The sequence below is a fragment of the Hyperolius riggenbachi genome, chromosome 9 (assembly GCF_040937935.1).
Source record: "Hyperolius riggenbachi isolate aHypRig1 chromosome 9, aHypRig1.pri, whole genome shotgun sequence".
Lineage (NCBI taxonomy): Eukaryota > Metazoa > Chordata > Amphibia > Anura > Hyperoliidae > Hyperolius > Hyperolius riggenbachi.
In genome coordinates, this window is record NC_090654.1 from 58,387,815 (window position 1) to 58,410,448 (window position 22,634).

At 46.3% G+C, this 22,634-nt stretch overlaps 1 protein-coding gene across 1 annotated transcript in view; it reads left to right on the forward strand.

The window, feature by feature from the left end:
- The window catches only part of SH3BP1 (SH3 domain binding protein 1), a 128,758-nt gene extending 107,034 nt beyond the window's left edge, over window positions 1-21,724 (forward strand). Inside the window, exons 14-18 of the mRNA XM_068252858.1 lie at window positions 11,759-11,872; window positions 12,222-12,319; window positions 14,073-14,196; window positions 17,401-17,537; window positions 21,145-21,724. Of these exons, the coding sequence (XP_068108959.1) occupies window positions 11,759-11,872; window positions 12,222-12,319; window positions 14,073-14,196; window positions 17,401-17,537; window positions 21,145-21,416 (745 nt within the window). The 3' untranslated portion in view covers window positions 21,417-21,724. The remainder of the gene's footprint in view (window positions 1-11,758; window positions 11,873-12,221; window positions 12,320-14,072; window positions 14,197-17,400; window positions 17,538-21,144) is intronic.
- The last annotated feature ends 910 nt before the right edge of the window (window positions 21,725-22,634 follow it).

The following is a 22,634-nucleotide window of genomic DNA, read 5'->3' on the forward strand; positions in this document are numbered from 1 at the left end:
ATATGAATGAAAATTAAATGGAAAATAAAGAAAAATTGGGTCCATGTGGATTGTGGTCATCTCATGCTGTGTATTATTCTGAGGCTGTACAGAATCCAATGTGAGGGGTATGCACATCTATCTGTTAGACCATTATTGTTCTAGTAGTTTCTTAAGATCATTGCATGGAGTCCAGATTTTTGAAAACTTCTCTCAGCGTCCTTGTACAGACATGACCAGATTCTCCATTTCTTATATATGGTCATGTTCTCAAACTAACTCTCTCAGGGTTGGAACTCATGGTGTTTCCCAGATGCGGGCCATGATTGTCTTAGCTGCATTTAGGATATGTCTCACCCTGAGCCCTTATTGGATTTCATACTCCAGATGTTGAGGTGCAAGAGAAAGAACTGTGGGTTAAATGTGACTTCTCTAGTGGTCATTTCTTTAATCAGGCTCTCTGCTGTTTGCCAAAAGGGTTTTATCAGAGGGCATTCCCAGAATGTAACAGCGAGCCCGTAGCGGATTGGCATTTCCAGCATCTTGGTTTTCTTGGTGTCTGTAAACTTACACTGTAGATCTCTCCCAATTATGGAAGTAATCAAGAATGTCTAGGGGTTGGGTTACTAAGAGGGAGTAAACTATAGAGAGCGTATTTCGTAAGGGCTCAGTTGCTTGGCATAGTATTTCAAAGCTGGACAATTGCCTTATGCTGTATGCAAGTACTCCTAGTTTGTGAAGTAGGGAGTGGAATTGAGTAAAGCCCCACCAATTGAGGGTTGCTACTTCGTGCCTGGAGTACTGTAAGAGTTAGTCATCTTTTCTGTTCCCAGGGTTTATCAGCAGAGACTATACCAGCTGTAAGCCATCCTCTGAGGTAACCAGGGAAAAGCCATATCCAAAGTCTGGATTGTTAATGACTGGAGGAAAAGGGGATGGCCATGACAAGATGTCCTCTTGTGAACTTCTCACGGAGGCAAACTCTTTTAACGTGTTATACACTAGTGCAGATTGAGTCCATTGTATCTGTGGAGAGGGTGACGAGCATGGCTGGTTCACCAGTGGACAAGGGTTGAGAAGGTCTACTCAACCCTAACCCATTGTTTGGTAGTAGAATGTCTAGTTACATAGTCTCATAGTTACATAGTTATTTGGGTTGAAAAAAGACATATGTCCATTAAGTTCAAGCAGAAAATAAAGTACAACACCAACCTGCACCCTCACATATCTCTGTTGGTTTTTAGAGGAAGGCGAAAAACCCTTACAAGGCATGGTTAGCACAGCAGCGCAGTAGTATTTCCAAATATCTGGTACTTTTTGCCCTTCCCTTTGCTTAGGTGTATATAAAATCTGTCTCTTGATCCACAGTGGTTTTCCCTTTTTATACCTATGGAATGCTGATTGGGTTTTTCCTCAAGAAAGTATTTGGGATACATATGGGGAGGTCTGGAGGAGATATAATAGTCATGACATAGTTTTCATTTCTTGATAGATATTCTTCTTAGCCATGACAAATGGGGGTAGTCGATTCTTATGAGATCAGTTTTTAGATGTCTAGCAGTGGAGGTAAATTCAGTTGGAAGACATACTTAATATCAGGTGTGATCTTGGTGCCTAAATAGGTTATACTGGTCTTACTCCATCTAAATTGAGCTGCTTGTTGTGACTGTCACTATTGGAAGGCTGATATTTAATTCCTCGCATTTGTCATAGATGATTTTAAACAAAGTCCCTTAATCTCCTGAATTCTGGTTTTGCAACATTACTAGTGGGTTTGTAATATAAAACGGTAAGTCATCTGTGTATGCCGCAACCTTTTGTGATGTCCCTCCTAATAGTAAGCCCATTATGTCTACGTTCTTTCTAACACCGCATAAGAAAGGCTCCAGGGCCAGGGTGAAAATCAGAGCTGAGAATGGGCATCCATGTCACGTTCCATTTGTTATCTTTAGATGAGCAGTGAGGGTGCTATTCACCCTAATGCAAGCTGAGGGCCTAGAGTACATTGCACTTACACACATCAACATTCAAGTACCCATGCCTATATATTTAAGGACCTTAGTGATCCAGGTCCAGCCTACCCTATCGAATGCCTTTTCGGCGTTAGTAGAAAGAAGCATACAGGTGTTATCTCTAGATGGGGCAAACTGGACCAGGTCAAGTGTCCGAATAGTATTGTCTTGGGAATCTTGATCCGGGATAAAGCCCACTTGATCCCAGTCAATTATATGGCCCATATAAGATGCTAAACTATTGGCAAGTATTTTTGAGAATATTTTTAGGTACTAATTTAGCTAAATCTTTCTTGTCTAGGGAGTGTGTGTGCCTTGTCTCGAGGGTATGAATCTCTGTGATCATATGCTGTAATTCTTCTTCTCTTTCTTTTTAAGCCTGGAGCCTAATTGAATTAAATAACCCCTCAGTACACATTTATGTGCCTGCCAAATAACAGCAGTCGACAATGATATCTGTGGTATTAGTGTTGTATAGCTCAATTTCTCTGTTTATGCTCACTACAACCTCACCATCCTCACTGTGTAAAAAAGGGGCTGCGTGTTGCAGGTTTTAATTGTGATATGATACAAGATATACCTGTATTCCGGTTTAGTGGTGCATCATATACAGTAGTTATTGTTCCTACCCCATGAATGAAGACATGACTGTTATACAGACCTCAATAAAGCAATGGCAACATTTCTCCTACTTTATAGCTATCTTGTTTCTGGGTGAGGGTACCATGTTCAATACATTACTTTATCTAATATAGCATATTTCAGACATTTTATATGGTGGTGCAGTAGTGAAGGGCTATGTCAGTGTGTTTCGGGGGGGCACAATCACTATGGGAGTGGGGTAGGAGAGGGAACCCAGTGATGGGGAGCAGTTAGTGACCACTCCGGGATGTGGGTAAAGAGGAGAATAGGGGGTAGCCCTAGGACTTCTAAATGTCTTTTTGTAGCCCGATAGGACTGTACACAGCTGGCCACGCTCCTCAGAGAAGAGAGCACGACAGTGTATACAATTGAGATGGCATATATCCAGTGTCGGCAAGTCCCGTATATCTTTTGGGGCCAAGAGTATAGGTGGGAAGGAGAAAGAGGTCAAGTATGTAGCCCCTCCCCCCGCACACTGCAATAATGTGTTGTGTGTTGACATTTGACATTACTGTACAAATCAGTTGCACAGAGGGCATGATCAGCTAGACCAGTTCTATGTGTTGTGTCACATTATGCAATCTTTTAGAGCTGGTATAAGTCTCTCAGTATGGTATATGAAAACACGGTTAAGAGTTGACCATGCACATTAGTGTATAGCAAAAAAGACACTGTTAGAGCCTTGATGTTATATTAGTGTGATCAGTCCCAAATACAGATATCACAGCATCCCAGTGGTGACCAGTCTATGGATCGGGAAAACCTGGGCAGGGTGTTCCAGAGTCACAGGATCAGTGTCCCCTCCATTGCTGGCAGATATCTTACCTATAGTTAACCCATGTCTAAGCAGGCCTTGACGGCAACTTGGCATAAAATGGTGTCCTGTCGAACCAATCTCTCATGTTTAAAAATAAATAGCGGTGGTTTGTTATATGTCTGTGATGTATCGGTAATATCAATCTGTCAGGAGTAGAAGATTGTTAATAGGATTCCCATGGGCACATTAATCCTCTGGGAGAGAGGGAAGAGAGTCAAACACAGATTGGATAAATCAGGGTAAAAAAACACTCCTCGACATAGTGTCACAGGAGCCCTAGTGGCTGACCGCACTTAGCCTTCTAAATGGTGCCAGCGCACAGATCGTGCGAACTCTGGTCGCAGTCAATGCGCAGGAACCGTTAAGAATTGGCCGCAGACAACTCAGAAAGGAGCCTGTGAGACACGGGTGATTACAACTTCACCCACTGGTTCAGAGTAAACTGCCACCACCGCGGTTATCATGGGACCGTGGAGCCCACTAACTGACTGACTAATCCTGCGAATAAAACGGTTAAACACACGTTATTCTGTCTAGCCAACAACAAACAAACAGTAGCGTATCTTCAGAGACCCGGGATCAGTTCTGTGTGTGCTGATAAGCAGGGTAGCGGACAGTGAATGACTTGGAGAAAGTCGTTTATTCACGCAATATAAATAATTAATATATACAGACAATTATTAAAATCACAATTATTAAGACAGTAATAGCCAGTATAAAAATAAAAGAAGGGAGAAAAATACTTAGTTCCTGGAAGGATGTCCTTTTTGTGGGTAAAATCAGAGTTCTGGGTTTCAATCAGAGTTCAGAGTTCAGACCAGGTGGATGCCAGCATATCCTCAAGCTGGCACCTGATGAATTCAAGATGTTTTCAGGGTGGAGGACACTGAGTTTGGGTCCTCTGCCATTCTTATGCCCCTGCTTCAGTAGGAGGGAGTGAGGGCGGGGAGCCATACACCCCCTTAGAAGATGAGATGAGCCCTCCCCTTGTCCTGGGGGCTAGAAATCATATCTACCCATATAGGGGCTCTATCTCACAGAACCGTACAGGTCAGGGCGGATTTATTAACATTTTCAGGTCTGTCTCGATTTACCCAGCGCCCTGATACCAGACATGAGGGGTGGGACCCCTGTGGTATCATCAGGGCATTTTCAAACTGCCTAACTGGCAGTCCTTACCTCAGAATGTTCTGAAACTTCCTCAGAACCAGCACCGGGGCTCATGCTACACTTCCCCCACGTTTGGCGAAGCTGCCATCTCAGGAACCCCAGAAATATGACAGATCTGGGAAGTTATGGATATGCTATGAGACTCAGGTTATTCCCAGGCAAAGGCTCTTTGAAGTTTGGAGCAGCCAGCGAGGTGTCGCCTCCCCTGCTGGGAGGGAGCCAGCGGGTCTGGCTTTTAGCCCAACTAGATTGCTTCTGCCATGGTGCTTGTCACCTTATACCTGATGGATGGGCCATCAGCACAGCTTGAAGCCAGGGACTCTCCGGGGCAGATTAGGCTCAGGCTCATTAGCATATCAAAAGAGCCATCCAGCCTTTAGGATGGTGCTCTCTCTCTGCTAAGAAAAGGACTTCAGCTGCCCCTACACACTCAACCCAGATTGTATCGATTTGGAGCGCAATCGATGCAGGGAATCGAGTGCGATCGCTTTTTCTTCACGGGCGGTTACAGGACGCGCCTGCAGCCCCGCAACCGTCCGTGACAGCCCCCCCTGGGGAGAATGCAGATAGACATTCATCAGCAAGATGTGTGTCGTTGCCGCTAACCTGCGAGATCTGATCTAGTTCCCCGTTGGCGTTCTGGGGTCGGCTGCCCGCTGCGTGTCGGCCAACCTGGCTGACGGGTCTCGGGTTGCCGGTGCGGCGGGAAAACCTATTGGAGCCTGTGGCTCGGTTCCCCTGGACCGGGCGCGGTCTGCTACCCTCAGGGTTGACCCGACATGGACCATTCTGGACAGGGCGTTTGCGCCACTGCAGTCGGACGTGGTGTCTGCCGGGACTGCTGACAACGGGCAGTGGGTTGGTTAGGTCAACAGCCAGCCCACGCAGGGTTCCCCTGCTAAGTGGCTGTGGACCTAAGGGAACCCCGCGGGGATCCCTGGACCTTCCCAGCTCCTGACAGACGGCACATGCTCTGCAGTAGTTTGCTACATCCCTGTTCATCCGGGGCCAATAAAACTGTTTCCGAATACCGGCAAGTGTCTTGCGGACCCCTGAGTGCCCTGTCAGAGGATTACCATGTGCGGATTTCAGCACATGTCCCCTGAACGCACTCGGGACCACAAGCCATTTGGTATTCGCGTGGGATCTACCTGTAGGGGGCTGTACAGACTCACTGTACAGTCTCCCACCTTCCCAGTACACCTTGAAAGCGGCCCCGTCTGCGAGGGGCTCAGCGGCTTGCTGCCTGAGCACCTCCAGGCTTGGGTCACGTTGTAGTGCGGCTGAGAATACGGCGCTGTCAGTTTCAGCCAACTGGCTCATGTCACACGAGGCCAGCGGCTGAAAGGTCTCATCCCTGCGGTCAGAGGAGGGGGAGGAGGCCGGAACCCCTCCACCTGTTCTGAGCTCGGGTTCTGAGCAGTGCAGCGGCGCAGTACTGCTAGCACAGGTACACTGTCAGAATGGCACAGACGGACATTACTCAAGTCATCATTGCATGCAGTAATGACATTGACAGGTATAGACATTTTTTCATTACAGACAGGTTGTACAGTAAACTCAGGTACAGTTACAGCATCATCACAACAGACAGTCTGTACATCAAACTCAGGTGCCTTTGAAGCAGGCACTATTGAACCTGGTACCCTTGAACTGGGCACATTCACCCCGCCTCCCCCTGGTGCTCCCCCAAGTGTATAAAGTACCTGGTGGTGGGTGGAGAGTCCGTCTCCTTCCGTGAGCGACAAGGCGGTCGTGGCAGGTTCATAGTAGGACACAAGCTTGCCCAAATCAGTCCCCAGCAACACAGGGACTGGGAGATCCTTCATAACCCCAACAACCCTTTCGTGGATCCCTAATCCCCAATCCAGCTTCACTGTCGCGTGGGCTATGTGAAAAAGGGTGCCCTCTACTCCAGTAAGGGCAAGGGATCGGCTGGAGCTGATGCTCTCCTTTGGCACAAGGTGTGAGTGAACTAACGTGATGTCAGCTCCGGTGTCTCGAAATCCGGTGACAACTTTGCCGTTCACTCTAACAAGTTGCTGCTGGTCGGTTCGGTCGCGGATTTCCTTTCCGCGGGCAAACAGGACAAAATCTGATGATCCAGGCTGTGGTTCGCTGGCTGGCTGCCTCTGCTGTGGGTGAGGTGCAGGTGATGCAGATGATCCAGGTGCTGCTGGTGTCTGTCTCCGCTCCGGACAGTCGAATTTCATGTGTCCGGGCTGGCGGCAGTAGTGACAGGTGACCTCTCCAGGCACTGCAGGCCTGGGTGCAGCAGCTGCGCTGGGTGGCCTCTGTGGCGGACGGCTCACAGGGGCAGGAGGGTCTGCCGAGGTATTGGGCTGACCTCCTCTCCAGCTGGATGGGACAGTTCTGCGGGTATCAGCCACCCGGGTAGTTGCAAAAGTCTCAGCAAGTTCTGCAGCGACAGTTGCTGAAGCCGGCCTGCGTTCTAGCACAAACTGGCGTACATCAGCAGGGCAAATGTTCAGAAATTGTTCCAGGACTATCAAGTCCTCCAGGACATCATAAGACCCTTTGGTGAGGCCTAGTGTCCACTGGCAGAGTGTGGTGAGCAAGCTGCTGGCCACATCTCGGTACGAATCAGAAGGCTTTTTCTGCCAGGCCCTGAACTTTTTCCGATAGGCTTCTGGCGTCAGCTGGTACTTAGTAATGATAGCGTCTTTTATAGCAGCATAATCATTATCCTTCTCCGCAGGCAATTCTGCGAAGGCATCAAGCGCTTTGTAGCGCAGCAAAGGTGTCAGATGTCTGGCCCACTGGTCTTGGGACAGACGATACTGACGGCATGCTTTTTCAAAAGACCGCAAAAACAAGTCAATGTCTGTGTCTTTTTCAATATTAGCAAATTTAAATTTTGCACTTACGGGTGGTGCAGCTCCTTCAGCAGGGAGGCTGGGCGGTGAACTCCGGCTGGCCTGTTGCACTTTTGCCATGTTTAGCTCATGCTGTCGTTGGCGTTCCCGCTCAGCGGCATCCCTCTCCGCGTGGCGTTCTGCAGCAGCAGCGGCTTGCCGCTCCCGTTCCTCTCGCTTTTGCTCCGCCATGTACTGCAGGTACTTGTCCAGGTCAGTCTCCATCAGCTTTTGTAATGCCTGCTGCATTACCGGGTCAGCACCCATGGACAGTCCAGTACTGGCCGGTTCCAGGCGAGTACTTTCAGAAACTCTGGGGTTGGGGTCCACACTGACATTCTCCTGCGTAACTGTTGATGCAGGGCCCTCAGGATGCACAACCTCTGTACGGTCAGGAGTCTCAGTCTCTGGTTCCCCTAGACTGTCAGATGGGCTGGTATCCACTTCAGCGGACACTCCCGGCTCCCGCAGTTGCTGGGCATCCCATCTGGACAAGTCTGCTATCAGGTCCCGTTTGTTCTTGCGGAGGATGCCAATGCCCCTCTCTTCGCAAAGATTTTCCAGGTCTGCTAGGCACATGTTCTGGTAGTTCCTGGACATTTCCATGCCAAATAATATAAAACTTTTGGGGAGGGGTACTGGCTACACAGTCTCTCTGTATATATAAAAAATATATTGCCTTCCAGCTACACCAACGAATTAGTTCGTTTCTTGATAGCGCTAGCGCTATCGTAGATACTTTCAGCACAACACAGGTCCCAACCGCTGCCTAACACTGTCACAGTAGCCCTAGTGGCTGACCGCACTTAGCCTTCTAAACGGTGCCAGCGCACAGATCGTGCGAACTCTGGTCGCAGTCAATGCGCAGGAACCGTTAAGAATTGGCCGCAGACAACTCAGAAGGGAGCCTGTGAGACACGGGTGATTACAACTTCACCCACTGGTTCAGAGTAAACTGCCACCACCGCGGTTATCATGGGACCGTGGAGCCCACTAACTGACTGACTAATCCTGCGAATAAAACGGTTAAACACACGTTATTCTGTCTAGCCAACAACAAACAAACAGTAGCGTATCTTCAGAGACCCGGGATCAGTTCTGTGTGTGCTGATAAGCAGGGTAGCGGACAGTGAATGACTTGGAGAAAGTCGTTTATTCACGCAATATAAATAATTAATATATACAGACAATTATTAAAATCACAATTATTAAGACAGTAATAGCCAGTATAAAAATAAAAGAAGGGAGAAAAATACTTAGTTCCTGGAAGGATGTCCTTTTTGTGGGTAAAATCAGAGTTCTGGGTTTCAATCAGAGTTCAGAGTTCAGACCAGGTGGATGCCAGCATATCCTCAAGCTGGCACCTGATGAATTCAAGATGTTTTCAGGGTGGAGGACACTGAGTTTGGGTCCTCTGCCATTCTTATGCCCCTGCTTCAGTAGGAGGGAGTGAGGGCGGGGAGCCATACACCCCCTTAGAAGATGAGATGAGCCCTCCCCTTGTCCTGGGGGCTAGAAATCATATCTACCCATATAGGGGCTCTATCTCACAGAACCGTACAGGTCAGGGCGGATTTATTAACATTTTCAGGTCTGTCTCGATTTACCCAGCGCCCTGAAACCAGACATGAGGGGTGGGACCCCTGTGGTATCATCAGGGCATTTTCAAACTGCCTAACTGGCAGTCCTTACCTCAGAATGTTCTGAAACTTCCTCAGAACCAGCACCGGGGCTCATGCTACACTTCCCCCACGTTTGGCGAAGCTGCCATCTCAGGAACCCCAGAAATATGACAGATCTGGGAAGTTATGGATATGCTATGAGACTCAGGTTATTCCCAGGCAAAGGCTCTTTGAAGTTTGGAGCAGCCAGCGAGGTGTCGCCTCCCCTGCTGGGAGGGAGCCAGCGGGTCTGGCTTTTAGCCCAACTAGATTGCTTCTGCCATGGTGCTTGTCACCTTATACCTGATGGATGGGCCATCAGCACAGCTTGAAGCCAGGGACTCTCCGGGGCAGATTAGGCTCAGGCTCATTAGCATATCAAAAGAGCCATCCAGCCTTTAGGATGGTGCTCTCTCTCTGCTAAGAAAAGGACTTCAGCTGCCCCTACACACTCAACCCAGATTGTATCGATTTGGAGCGCAATCGATGCAGGGAATCGAGTGCGATCGCTTTTTCTTCACGGGCGGTTACAGGACGCGCCTGCGGCCCCGCAACCGTCCGTGACACATAGCAAAACAATAAAAATTGAATTACAGTACTTATCTGCGAAGAGACCTAAGACCCGTAGATATCGTAATGTGTTCAGGCTCATTGCTGGCCTCTTGGTTGTCGCCTTTGGTGGTTGTGAAAGACCAAGTGAGATTTGGTTGGGTTGCCACTCTGGGACCTCGATCTCTGGGAAGTCAGGGTCCAGGGCACGAAAGAGCTCCGTTAAGTCAGTCGGTGTCCGGACTGTATAGGTATTTTCGTTTCTGTTGATGACAACCTGGAAGGGGAATCCCCAGCAGTATCAAAGCAAGGGTAAGGGCAAGGGTGATGGGTGCCAGTTCCTGAAAGGTGCTGGGCCCGGAGCAGTGCTTTTCAGCGCTGCTAGATTTGGGCGCAGCCAGCGCCGCCATAGACTATAATGGCTATCAGTCTATAGCGGCGCTCAGTGAGTAACATTGGCTCCGTCAGAAGACGGAGCCGAAGTTGCTTAAAAAACACAATAATTCGGCTTCCAGCAGTCGCTGGAAGCCGAATTATTTCATTCCCCCACTATCTATGGTGGCCTGGAGGGGGAATAGTAATTAACACGGCCCAGACTTGTGCAAGAAGCAGGATCAGCCATATACTGCTGTATCCTGCGCCCAAGTCTACTGGCGCCGATTTCAAATGTACTCGCTGGGCCAGATCCTGAAAGAGCGTCAGCGATGTGCACACGTGGACAGCCTCTCCTTTTCTGTGGGCCACCTGCATAATATATTCTTTGACTCCAAAGTGGTTTTACATCTCTTGGCGGCTCCCCATTAGCTGGCTTTAATCTTAGAGCTCGATGAACACAGTCCATTTTTAAGGGATGGTCCGCCAGTTTCTCCAATAGGTCATTAAATATATAGCTGTTAGCATAGGCTTCATTTGCTGTGCTATAATGGACTCAAGCAGGCCCTGAAGTCAAATGTTGTTTCTACGGCTCCGGTCCTTTTGTGTCACATTCAGCTCTGTCCTCATAGAAGCTGTAATGTTCCGATAGGTCATATTTTGTAAGTAAGCTGTAAGTCCCAGATTTCATTTAAGGACCTTGATGTGGCTGCGTGGAGCTATGCATCTTTAGAGGCCTTGCTCTTGGAAGTGGAATGTGTCAGCCATCTTGGGGAGTAGCTGCTCTGAGGACTATATGGACAAAAACCTGTTTGCTGGTTGCTAGGTCAGTTCATTTGTTCATCTAGCCTTTGGTTTTCTTCTTCAGTTTTATTTTTACACCAGAGGTCCACCTTAGTATCTCCTGTTAGCAGATGAACAAGGCTCTTTACAGACATTTGGTATTGCCCACTGACTTTAAGCAACACTTGTAAAGACAGAAAAACAGCACTGCAATCAGTGGACAGGAGAATGAGAGAGCGTATGGGGTTTCCTCAACATGTTGTAAGCAGTCAGTGTTTTCTGGGTTAAGTTAAGCAAACAAAATTAGCTGGTATGGAAGGCCTGTGGCATACTTATTCAAGGGACCTTGGTTATTTCCCCCACTGTACTTCAGAGTATTCCTTAGGCAGGCATAGATCTCAATACCCGAATGCCAAAATACTTGTTACCGTAACTGGCAACCATGACCAATAACCCACAACTAGGAGAAACTATAACCTGAAACTAGCAGATTTTAAGGTACATTGCATCTTAGCTACCATGTCATAACAATAGGCACTGTAACTGGTGGCCACAACCAGAAACCAGCAGACTATCATCTATAGCTCTCTACAACCACCCTGCTATGAAGCCCAATTAATGATTTAGGCAATTGTTGTCCATAACCATAGAGCCCCACAACTACCCATAGCACTAGTCACCATAACTGGTAAACATAAACTGAAACTAGAAAGAATTAGGTCGATCTCCTCAACTAGCCTGCTGCAACACTAGCCATTGTAACTGGTAAAATAGATGTATCTCAGATTAAGAACTCTCCAACACCCCAGTGATTTCCAGTGCTCCATTCACCAGATCTAAGGGAAAATATCTCCTATGGCAATGCATCAACACTTTGTGTTTTCTTTCCATGTGTAGGTACATAATCAAGTTCTTGGCAAAGTTGGCAGAACATCAAGAAGTGAATAAAATGACACCAAGTAATATCGCCATTGTGCTTGGACCCAACCTATTGTGGGCCAGATGTGATGGGTAAGTGTAACCATGGGAATAACATGAATGCCTTATCTTCATGTTGTGTGACTGTTTGACATTTAAAATACAAATGTAACTTTGTGCTTCTCTATTATAAATGAAGAAAGAGCACAGGAGAACGTTTAATTTAATGTTGTGTCTCTACAGCATTTTTTGTGGTAATATGAATTTATGGCAATATTCTTTCCTTAACTTTTTAATTTTAATGCTGATGTTCAGCATTGAAGTTAGTTAGAGTTTCATTATGGTTATTTATTGAGAAATTGGCACCTGAAGAATGTTAACAGATGCCTTTTGACCCCGGCTGTAATGCACATGTTCCATTTCTATTCTTCTTTCCCTCCAGAGATCAGTCTTTGCTGGACATGGCTTCAGCCTCCCCTATCCTGGTGGTATCAGTGGTTGAAGGATTGATAAGCTGTGCTGCAGAGGTCTTCCAAGGAGGTAAGAGGAATGGCGGACCTCCTTTCTTCTATCTGCCTCCTTGGTGAGGCCTTCCCTAGGCATAAGCCATGTTGTCTGCTTCTTTGCTGATGCCTGCCTCACTGATAAGCATTGAGTTACTACTCATACACAGCCCGGGGCTTTGTTACTACTCATACACAGGTGGGTGCCCGCCTGGGGTGCTGTGAGGGAGGACCAGCACAGTGATGGATGGAGGAGCAGCAGCACACTGGGACTCCACCGCCGGTAGGGGGGCCCGACTCTTTCCTTTCTCACTTCGCCCCCCCCCCCCTTTGTTCTCCCCCCTCCATTGTAGTAATGCATGGTAGCAAGATCCGTGAAGTAAGGTCTCACCTTATGGGCTCCATGCATGTTTAGTCTCCAACCACTTACGCATACTACTTCCTGATTAGCAGGAAGTAGTAAGAGTAAGTGGCTGGAGACAGAAAATTCCGGCGGCAGTGATCTTCATATGGAGCCTGGAAGGTGAGTCTTTACTTTACTTTGCTCTCACTGCCAAGATCTTGGCGCTATTCTGCACCCAATATTTAACTTTTAAAAAATGTTTTTATTTTGTGTGGTACAATCATCATCACACTGCACCATGGCTGGTGGTGGTGGGGGTGGTTGGCTGTCAACATTAGTTAGGTAGTGTGTGCGGGTGAGGGGGGGTTAGTCTTAGGCATGGGGGTTAAGGGTTAGGTGTTGGGGTGGTGGTGGGGGGGTTCTGTGTGAGAGTAGGGTTAGTTTTGTTCATAGTAAAATATCGTTATTTAATATTGATATTGTACATTTTCATAGTAAAATATTGGTATTTCAGAACAGTATTTTACTAACAACGTTATTGTGCACTCTTATTTCCCTGCACCTTTATTTGATATACCCAGTGTATGTATACACCAAGAACAGTGCCTAAGTCGCTTTGGGCTTGATTCACAAAAGGGTGCTAACTGTTAGCACGGCCGTTTTCGCGCGAATTTTTACGTGATCGCGCAATTAAGCGTTTCTCGTGCAAAATAGTTATCGGTTTTACACGCAAATTCACGTTTACGCGTGAAACGTATAATTGCGCGTGAAAATTCGCGCGAAAACGGACGTGCTAACAGTTAGCACCCTTTTGTCAATTAAGCCCTTTGTAAAGTTACATACACTGATTACCTCCCTAATGCATACCTCACAACTTCTTGAGTTAAGAAAGAGGGACACTTTAAGACACACCCCTGCCACACCTCTAGCCACGCCCAGCCCCACCCCTAGTCACTCATATCACAAAGAATTCATAAGCAAAACATGTCGTTTAATCATTCAAATCACACTTAAAAGAAAGGATTCTATGTTTATTAGTTTTATTTCATAATAATATTTAAAAGTAAGAAATATATTAATTTAAAGGATGAAAATAACATTTAGAGACAATTTAAACATCTTCTAGGAGGGAAATTCATATATTTACATAGATCTGTACATGAGTCCTGAAAGAGGGACAAATGAGGAAGAAGGAGGGAACAGAGGGATTTGGTTCCTAAAGAGGGGCTGTCCTACCCAAAATGGGACAGTTGGGAGCTATGCTAATGAGTATTGCTCTAGGTTTGCACCAACACTGCTTGCCTTTGCTGATAGGTAGTGTATGTATACACCTAGAGCAGTCACAGAAGACGTGTCCATGAGGTGGGTATACATACACTGCAGATTATACAGACATTAGCTATCACAGCGTACAAATAATTTTGGCTTCTTCTATCTTCTATTGTAGATGTAGATTTTGGAATTCCAGAAGAAAATGTCACCCCGTCCAAAGAAATTTACCCACAAAGTCAAAAACCTATTTTAAAATCTGACAGTGTTCTTTCACCGACTTCACCAGCCAGCTCTGAAATGTAAGTGATGTCACACAGCCACCATCAAGGGGTACAGGAAGTATTCCAGTATCAGGCCTGGTGTATTAAGGACCTTAAAGTGATATTAAACTCAAATTTGATTTCGGGTCTAAAACATTAAACATAGCATAAAACTATAATACAATATATATGACTGTTTTAGCTAATAATCAACTTCCACTTTGCTCGGAAGGCTGCCTTTGTCTCTCCCCGGCATCTAGGACCTCTCCCACCGCCTCTCATGTAAGCGTTGTTTCTTTCCAGCACTCAGGGACTTTCATTCCTATTTATCGCCGCTATTTAGCCTTTATTTTTGGCTTCCCCTGCATCCCTATTCCTGGCTATTTCTATGAGGTTTTCATTCCTTCACTGTGCATTCTATGCATTCTTGTATGCACTTTTATAATATGTGATCTGGATTATTGGTTTATCACCTGTCTGACCTTTGTATCCCTATTGCACTATATATATATCTACTTATACCAGTACTAATTAATCACAATTTTTGGGAACTATTTACATGCTTTGTGGATGTTTATTGCACATTAAGGTTACCATATTACTATACAATATACTTCTTGAGGCTTACATTTTTGGGAGACCCCCCCCCCCTCCCCTTTTTGCCTATTATGATATATGTACTTGTTATTTATTCCATTATTTATGGTATTTTGAGAGACATTGCCTATCACCTCTTATGGTGATATTTTAATTGTTTTTACTTTGTTATTGTCCATTTTTTGTAAAATACAGACTTTTGTGACATTTTCTATATATGATAAGTTTGGTGCTTTTCAGAAAGGGCTCTTTCTCTGTCTTTATTGTATTGATTTGCTCTGCCCTTAGCACACTCTGGTCTTGGACTCACTTGTCACGTCAGGTATTATAAGCTTCTCTTGCATGGTGTTTGTCCATTATGTTTTTTGGATCCATGTTCTCATTCTGTTTATGCCAAATTCTGACTCTATTGAGACTCATCAGACCAGGCAACATTTTTCCAGTCTTCAACTGTCCAATTTTGGTGAGCTTGTGCAAATTGTAGCCTCTTTTTCCTATTTGTAGTGGAGATGAGTGATACCCGGTGGGGTCTTCTGCTGTTGTAGCTCAGCCGTCTCAAGGTTGTGCATGTTGTGGCTTCACAAATGCTTTGCTGCATACCTCGGTTGCAACAAGTGGTTATTTCAGTCAACGTTGCTCTTCTGTCAGCTTGAATCAGTCGGCCAATTCTCCTCTGACCTCTAGCATAAACAAGGCATTTTTGCCCACAGGACTGCCACATATTGGACATTTTTCCCTTTTCACACCATTCTTTGTAAACCCTAGAAATGGTTGTGCGTGAAAATCCCAGTAACTGAGCAGATTGTTGGCCCATCTGGCACCAACAACCACGCCGCACTCAAAGTTGCTTAAATCACCTTTCTTTCCCATTCTGGCATTGTTTGGAGTTCAGGAGATTGTCTTTACCAGGACCACACCCCTAAATGCGATGTGTGCGGGCTTGTGGTGATTGAGCTCGGAACCATTGTACTCTATGGTTACCAGCTCAATCATAGGTCACTCGCCTCATACATCCTTTAAAACTAATGGGAAGCTTAAAAAACAAAAAAAAAACAAAAAAGATACTTACCTAAGGAAAAGGAAGACTCTGGGACCTATAGAGCCTTTCTGCTCCTCTAACAGTCCCCATGTTTAAAGGATACCCGAAGTGACATGTGACATGATGAGATGGACATGGGTATGTACAGTGCCTAGCACACAAATAACTATGCTGTGTTCCTTTTTTTCTTTATCCACCTGAAAGCGTTAAATATCAGGTTTGTAAGGGCTCTTTCACATTAGGGCAGATTTTCTGCGTTTCAACGCAAAGGGTAAAGTTTGCGTTACCCAAGGTGAAATGAAAGTCCATAGACTTTCATTTTAGCTTTCACATATAACGCAGCCTTTTTGTGCGTTGCGTTACACTGCACCCAGGCGCAGTTTTTCAGCCAACGCTAGCTTTATGCGTTACAATGTTAGTCAATGTAAAACGCACACTATGCGCGTTTTCAATCCGTTAACGCAGGCAATCAGTCCCAGAATGCAACAGAGGAACAATGTAGAAAGTTGAAAACTAAAAGAAAAAAAAATTACCTGCGTTTTTCTATGTGCAGTAACGGATTGAAAACGGATTAAAAACGCACACTCACTGCAGTGCAACGCATATCAAAACGCATTAAAAGGCATACAACAAAACGCATGCTTTGAGCGTTCTCCAACGCAAGCTCTGATGTGAAAGAGCCCTTAGTGGCTGACTCAGTCCTGACTCAGACAGGAAGTGACTACAGTGTGACCCTCACTGATAAGAAATTCCAACTATAAAACACTTTCCTAGAAGAAAATGGCTTTTGAGAGCAGGAAAGAGATAAAAGGGGTCAATAGTTCATAGATTTTAGCTCTGGCATACTTCAATGAATGTGTCATTGATCAAAACCAATAAAACAGTTAAAACTTAAAAAGTAGATTTAAACATAAAATAAAACTGTGGAATATCTTAAAAAAGGTCATTTTTAGGAGAAGGAAGATGGATACAATCATTTATTTTGTTAGTTTATTTTCGTCTCGAGTGTCCTTTAAGCGCCGGCTCCCCCATTTGAATCCCTTACTACAGGAGGCTTGAGGAGAGTAAATGCTCCCAAAGATGGGTGGCTCCATACTGGGCATGCATGAGTGCGAGAGAGAGCGTGCTAGGGCAGGCGCAGTACGGATCCGCCTGTCTTCAGGAGCACTCGGACTCCCGAAGACTTCCAAAGCCTTCTTCCGTGGCAGAGAGCAGTATTTGACCAATTGGTCGAATACTGCTACGGGGAAGCCAGCGCTGGAACGTGGGGGCCGTGAGAGGAGAGGGAAGGCTCTATATGACCCAGAGCCTTCCCTCTCCTTAGCTTAAGTATCTGATTGATTTTTTTAAGCTTCCCATTTACTGTAAAGGTTCAGAACCATCTGGTCCCTAAAGGATTAAATATGTAGGCAGCATTGAAGTGTTTTTGTACTATACATGACCTATGCCTATATACTGTATACTGTATATTCATGGTAACAGCTATTATTTGCACTGCACCCTGGCCTGTGACAGCACCACAGAAGATGATATCACTATATTTATGAAGAAATACTTGATAATAATATTAATACAGTAACTTTTCCTATCTAATTTTTTTTTTGTAGAGAAACTGAAGCACAGAGTGAAAGCCAGGAAGTGGCCACCAACAAATGCACTCCTGTAAGGACACTGCATTCTGCTGATGAAAGTAATAACGTAATGGGGTCACAAGGGGATTGCAGCCCCAGCACTGCCAGGAAAGGTGAGGAAATAACAAAAGTAAAGGCTCCTACACATATATGAGGACTGTCCCCCAACAGGGATCGGTACTCGGTCCCTCAGGAGACAGTGCGTGGCCGACGCTGCACAGATGCGTTACTAGCCTCAAGACTAGCTACGAGTTCCTTTGCTGTGCAAATGGAAAGAGGGGAGAGCTGGAAATTTGGGTGCCTTGAAAGCCATGAAAGTTAGGCATCGATTGAAGTACTGGTTATGGCAGGAAATAAAGTTTTTGCTATAAACAATATTTTACGGGGTTTTAGCTGTTGCTATAAATGATATTTAAAGGACAACTGAAGTGAGAAGAATATGGAGGCTGCCCTATTTATTTCATTTTAAACAATACCAGTTGCTTGGCAGGATAGCTGATCTGTTTGGCTGTAGTAGTGTCTGAATCACACAGAAATAAGCATGCAGCTAATCTTGTCAGATCTGACAATAATGTCAGGAACACCTGATCTGCTGCATGCTTGTTCAGGGTCTATGGATGAAAATATTACAGGCAGAAGATCAGCAGGACAGCCAGGCAACTGGTATTATATAGGAAATAAATATGGCAGCCTCCATATCCCTCTCCTTACAGTTGTCCTTTAACATTTTTACGGAGGGGGGTTAAGGTTAGGCATCCGTGGGGGGCGAAGGTTACGGTTAGGCATGTGTGGGGGTTTAGGATTTGGCATCAGAAGGGGGTATGTTAGGGTTTGGCATCAGAGGTTGGGGTGATTAGGGATTGGAACCATCTAGCGTGTGTACAAGGCTTCAGTGTATTAATCAGATAGATCTATCTCCCAATCAAAGTAAGAGCTGAGACCCACTAGGAATTGCAAATCGCTATAAAGAATGCAATCGTTTTTTGATAGCGACTGGTACACAGAACGCCACACAACTTAGAGAAGAATTTAATATTGAAGGAGTTGGGTTAGGGTGAGTCATGAAGAAGGGGTTTATGTTGTGGGTTAGGTTAAGGGTGGCCATTATGCAGAGGCGTAGCTAGGGTTTTCAGTGCCCGGGGACAAAGACTATTAATGCGCCCCCTAAGGTGAAGGGTCGTGACCAAATGTGGGCGTGGTTATGGGTACTCCACATTTGGTCATGCCCCTTCAAATGTACATGGAGGTTAGCAGGCTCACGCTCACCCACCCTCCCTCAGTATGTACCTTCCAGCATGTTCCAAGACAAATTCAGCAATCATGAGCCCCCCCCCCCCCCCCCCCCATCAAGACAAATTCCGCAATCATGAGCAAACATGAGGCCCCCAACAAGACAAATTTAGCAATCCTGAGGCCCCCAACAAGACAAATTCAGCAATCATGAGGCCCCTAACAAGACAAATTCAGCAATCATGAGGCCCCTAACAAGACAAATTCAGCGATCTTGAGGCCCCCAACAAATCATGAGGCCCCCAACAAGACAAATTCAGTAACCATGAGGCCCCCAACAAGACAAATTCAGCAGTCATGAGGCACATAAATAGACATCATTTCACATAAATAGGCAGAATGTCCCCTTAATATGGTAGACACCTCTCACCTGGCAGCAGTTCCCCAAAATACACTCAATCTGACAGCAGTGCTTGCCCAAAAATAGGTAGCCCCAGGTCTATAGGTGTCCCCAGAATAGGTGGCCAGCAGTATAGATGTCCCCAGAACAGGTAGCCAGGGGTAGAGATGTCCACAGAACAGGTAGCCAGGGGTATATGTGCCCAGTACATGTAGGCAGGGGTATGTGTCCCCAGTATATGTAGCCAGAGGTATATGTGCCCAGTATATGTAGCCAGGGGTATAAATGCCCAGTATATGTAGCCAGGGGTATATGTACCCAGTATATGTAGTTAGGGGTATATGTGCCCAGTATATGTAGGCAGGGGTATATGTGCCTAGAGTAGGTAGCCAGGGGTATATGTGCCCAGAGTAGGTAGCCAGGGGTATATGCTCAGTATATGTAGTTAGGAGTATATGTGCCCAGTATATGTAGGCAGGGGTATATGTGCCCAGAGTAGGTAGCCAGGGGTATATGTGCCCTGAGTAGGTAGCCAGGGGTATATGCTCAGTATATGTAGGCAGGGGTATATGTGCCCAGAGTAGGTAGCCAGGGGTATATGAGCCCAGAGTAGGTAGCCAGGGGTATATGTGCCCAGAGTAGGTAGCCAGGGGTATATGCCCAGTATATGTAGTTAGGGGTATATGTGCCCAATATATGTAGGCAGGGGTATATGTGCCCAGAGTAGGTAGCCAGGGGTATATGTGCCCAGAGTAGGTAGCCAGGGGTATATATGCCCAGTATATGTAGTTAGGGGTATATGTGCCCAATATATGTAGGCAGGGGTATATGTGCCCAGAGTAGGTAGCCAGGGGTATATGTGCCCAGAGTAGGTAGCCAGGGGTATATGTGCCCAGAGTAGGTAGCCAGGGGTATATGTGCCCTGAGTAGGTAGCCAGGGGTATATGTGCCCAGAGTAGGTAGCCAGAGGTATATGCCCAGTATATGTAGTTAGGGGTATATGTGCCCAATATATGTAGGCAGGGGTATATGTGCCCAGAGTAGGTAGCCAGGGGTATATGTGCCCAGAGTAGGTAGCCAGGGGTATATATGCCCAGTATATGTAGTTAGGGGTATATGTGCCCAATATATGTAGGCAGGGGTATATGTGCCCAGAGTAGGTAGCCAGGGGTATATGTGCCCAGAGTAGGTAGCCAGGGGTATATGTGCCCTGAGTAGGTAGCCAGGGGTATATGTGCCCAGAGTAGGTAGCCAGGGGTATATGTGCCCAGAGTAGGTAGCCAGGGGTATATGTGCCCAGAGTAGGTAGCCAGGGATATATGTCCAGTATATGTAGCCAGGGGTATATGTGCCCAGAGTAGGTAGCCAGGTCAGGTGTCCCCCTCCCCAGCAGGAGGGGAGCAGCGCAGAGAAGAGCTGCTCTCCCTTCCTTGCTGTCCCCTCCAATGTCCGGGTGGCTCAGGCTGGCAGCGGCGGGCGGAACTTACCTCCGTCTCGTCGCAGCGCCGGATGGATCTGCCACTACTCTGGTCTGGTCCAGACCAGAGCAGCGGCTGCGCACTCGAACTTCCGGCCGGTGCTGGAGCGAGACGGAGGTGAGTTCCGCCCGCCGCTGCCAGGCCAGCCACCCGGACATTGGAGGGGACAGCGAGGGAGAGAGAGAGCACCTAAGGTGAGGGAAGGAGGGGGGATATGGCCCCCCTTCCCCACCGTCCGCACAGCTCTCCCTCTTCTCTGCTCCCCTCCCCTCCGCCGCAAAAAAAAAAAAAAAAACCCGCAGCTCAGCCAGGCTGAGGGCGCCCTCGGGGACCAGGCGCCCCGGGGCACTTGTCCTACCCCGACCCCCCCTAGCTCCGCGCCTGCCATTATGAAGAATAAGGGAGAAACTCCATAAGCAAAGATGGGATCCAGGCAAAGCTGCTCACAGAACAACTACAATGGTACCTTACCAACATTTTAATGCTTAGCTTGCCCGCAAGCTAAATTAAGCAGTGATATAGTGAACATGCTGAGATTTATGCCCTTCCCCGTAAAATACAGTGCAAATTTGGAAGGTTTTCAGAGACTTATATCATATTTTTTTCTTGTAGGGAAGAGACCGGCTCCTCTACGGCCTGGTGTGCCACCTCCTGTGCAGCCTCGAGCGGCAAGCACAGGCGACCAACTGGACGAGCAGCACAATCCCCGGCCTATTCCGAGGAGGAATGTTGGTGGTAGCTTAAGAGTGCCCAACATGCCCCCTCCTCATCCACCACTGCCTAAAGTTGCCCTTGTGAAACCTGAGGCGGCAGATACTGACCAATCAAAGAAAGCTCCTCCCACACCACTGCCCAGAAATCGCATCCAGTCTTCAGACAACTAACAGGATGAAAGACCCTTCGAGCTGCTGGCAAAGAAAGCTGCCTAAGAGCACTGTTATACGAGGTGCCTCCCTGAAACAGAAAGTACACGGCCCATGACGGCTTTATTCCGAGGCGTGGCTCGAGTCACCCTCCAACAACATTTACACAAACAATGCGGTCAAAGCTCACCAGGTGTGACGCGGTATTCCATCAGTACTGCTGCGCAGACGTCATCGCCATTGTTTTGCCATTGTTGGAAGAGTGTATTACATTGTTCTTTGCAAAACACGGGACTGGTGCCTGTGTCCAATAAACACTTTATTATTAATTCTATGGTTATTTATTGACGTATAAAGCACCAGCACATTACTCAGCACTGTACAATAAATAAAAGGGGGTGTGTATTACAAACTTGCATAGTCAAACTGTGACATGGTTGAGAAAGAGGCTCCTGCCCTGTCAAAAACCTGAGCGTTTCTTTACATTTTTGTACAATAGGAGAAAACGTCAGCGCTTTCAAATGCAGGCTGCACAAGAGTTGACCAGCTGCATAGATGTGCAGAGCCCAAATTGAAGATTAAACAACTCTCATTCAAAACAGATGAAGCAAATGAAGGACGTTAACTTCCAAAACAGTTTGCGCAGATTGTTCAGTACTAGACTCTTCCACGATGATGACGTGCCCTCACAGAAGAAACCTATCCACTAGCTAACTATTAAAACATAGTAGGAACCTACAAGCCTTTGTTTCATTTCAATGGCAGCCTCATTAGTAGCACTGCCAATTTGCGCTTCTTGCCTTTTGCATGATCGCTAACTCAGTAAGGATACAGCCTTTAAAGCGTTGCTATCATATAAATCTGGCATAGCGGGGTCTGAACCCTCTATAACAGTAATTATAGATTGACGGTATACCTTGAAATGAATCAGAGCACTCAGCATTTAATTTTATATAAATAAAATTGTAGTTGCTTACCATACAGCATATACAGTATACAAAAATATGAACAGTTCCAAGTAGTGTTTCCCTCCTTCTAACAGTATTCCATCTTATCAGGCCATTAGAGCCAACCAATCAGTAATCTTCTAAGTACATTCAAAAAAGACTATAACAGTGCCATCTCCAAAGGATACAGTGGCTTGCAAAAGTATTCGGCCCCCTTAAAGTTTTCCACATTTTGTCACATTACTGCCACAAACATGAATCAATTTTATTGGAATTCCATGTGAAAGACCAA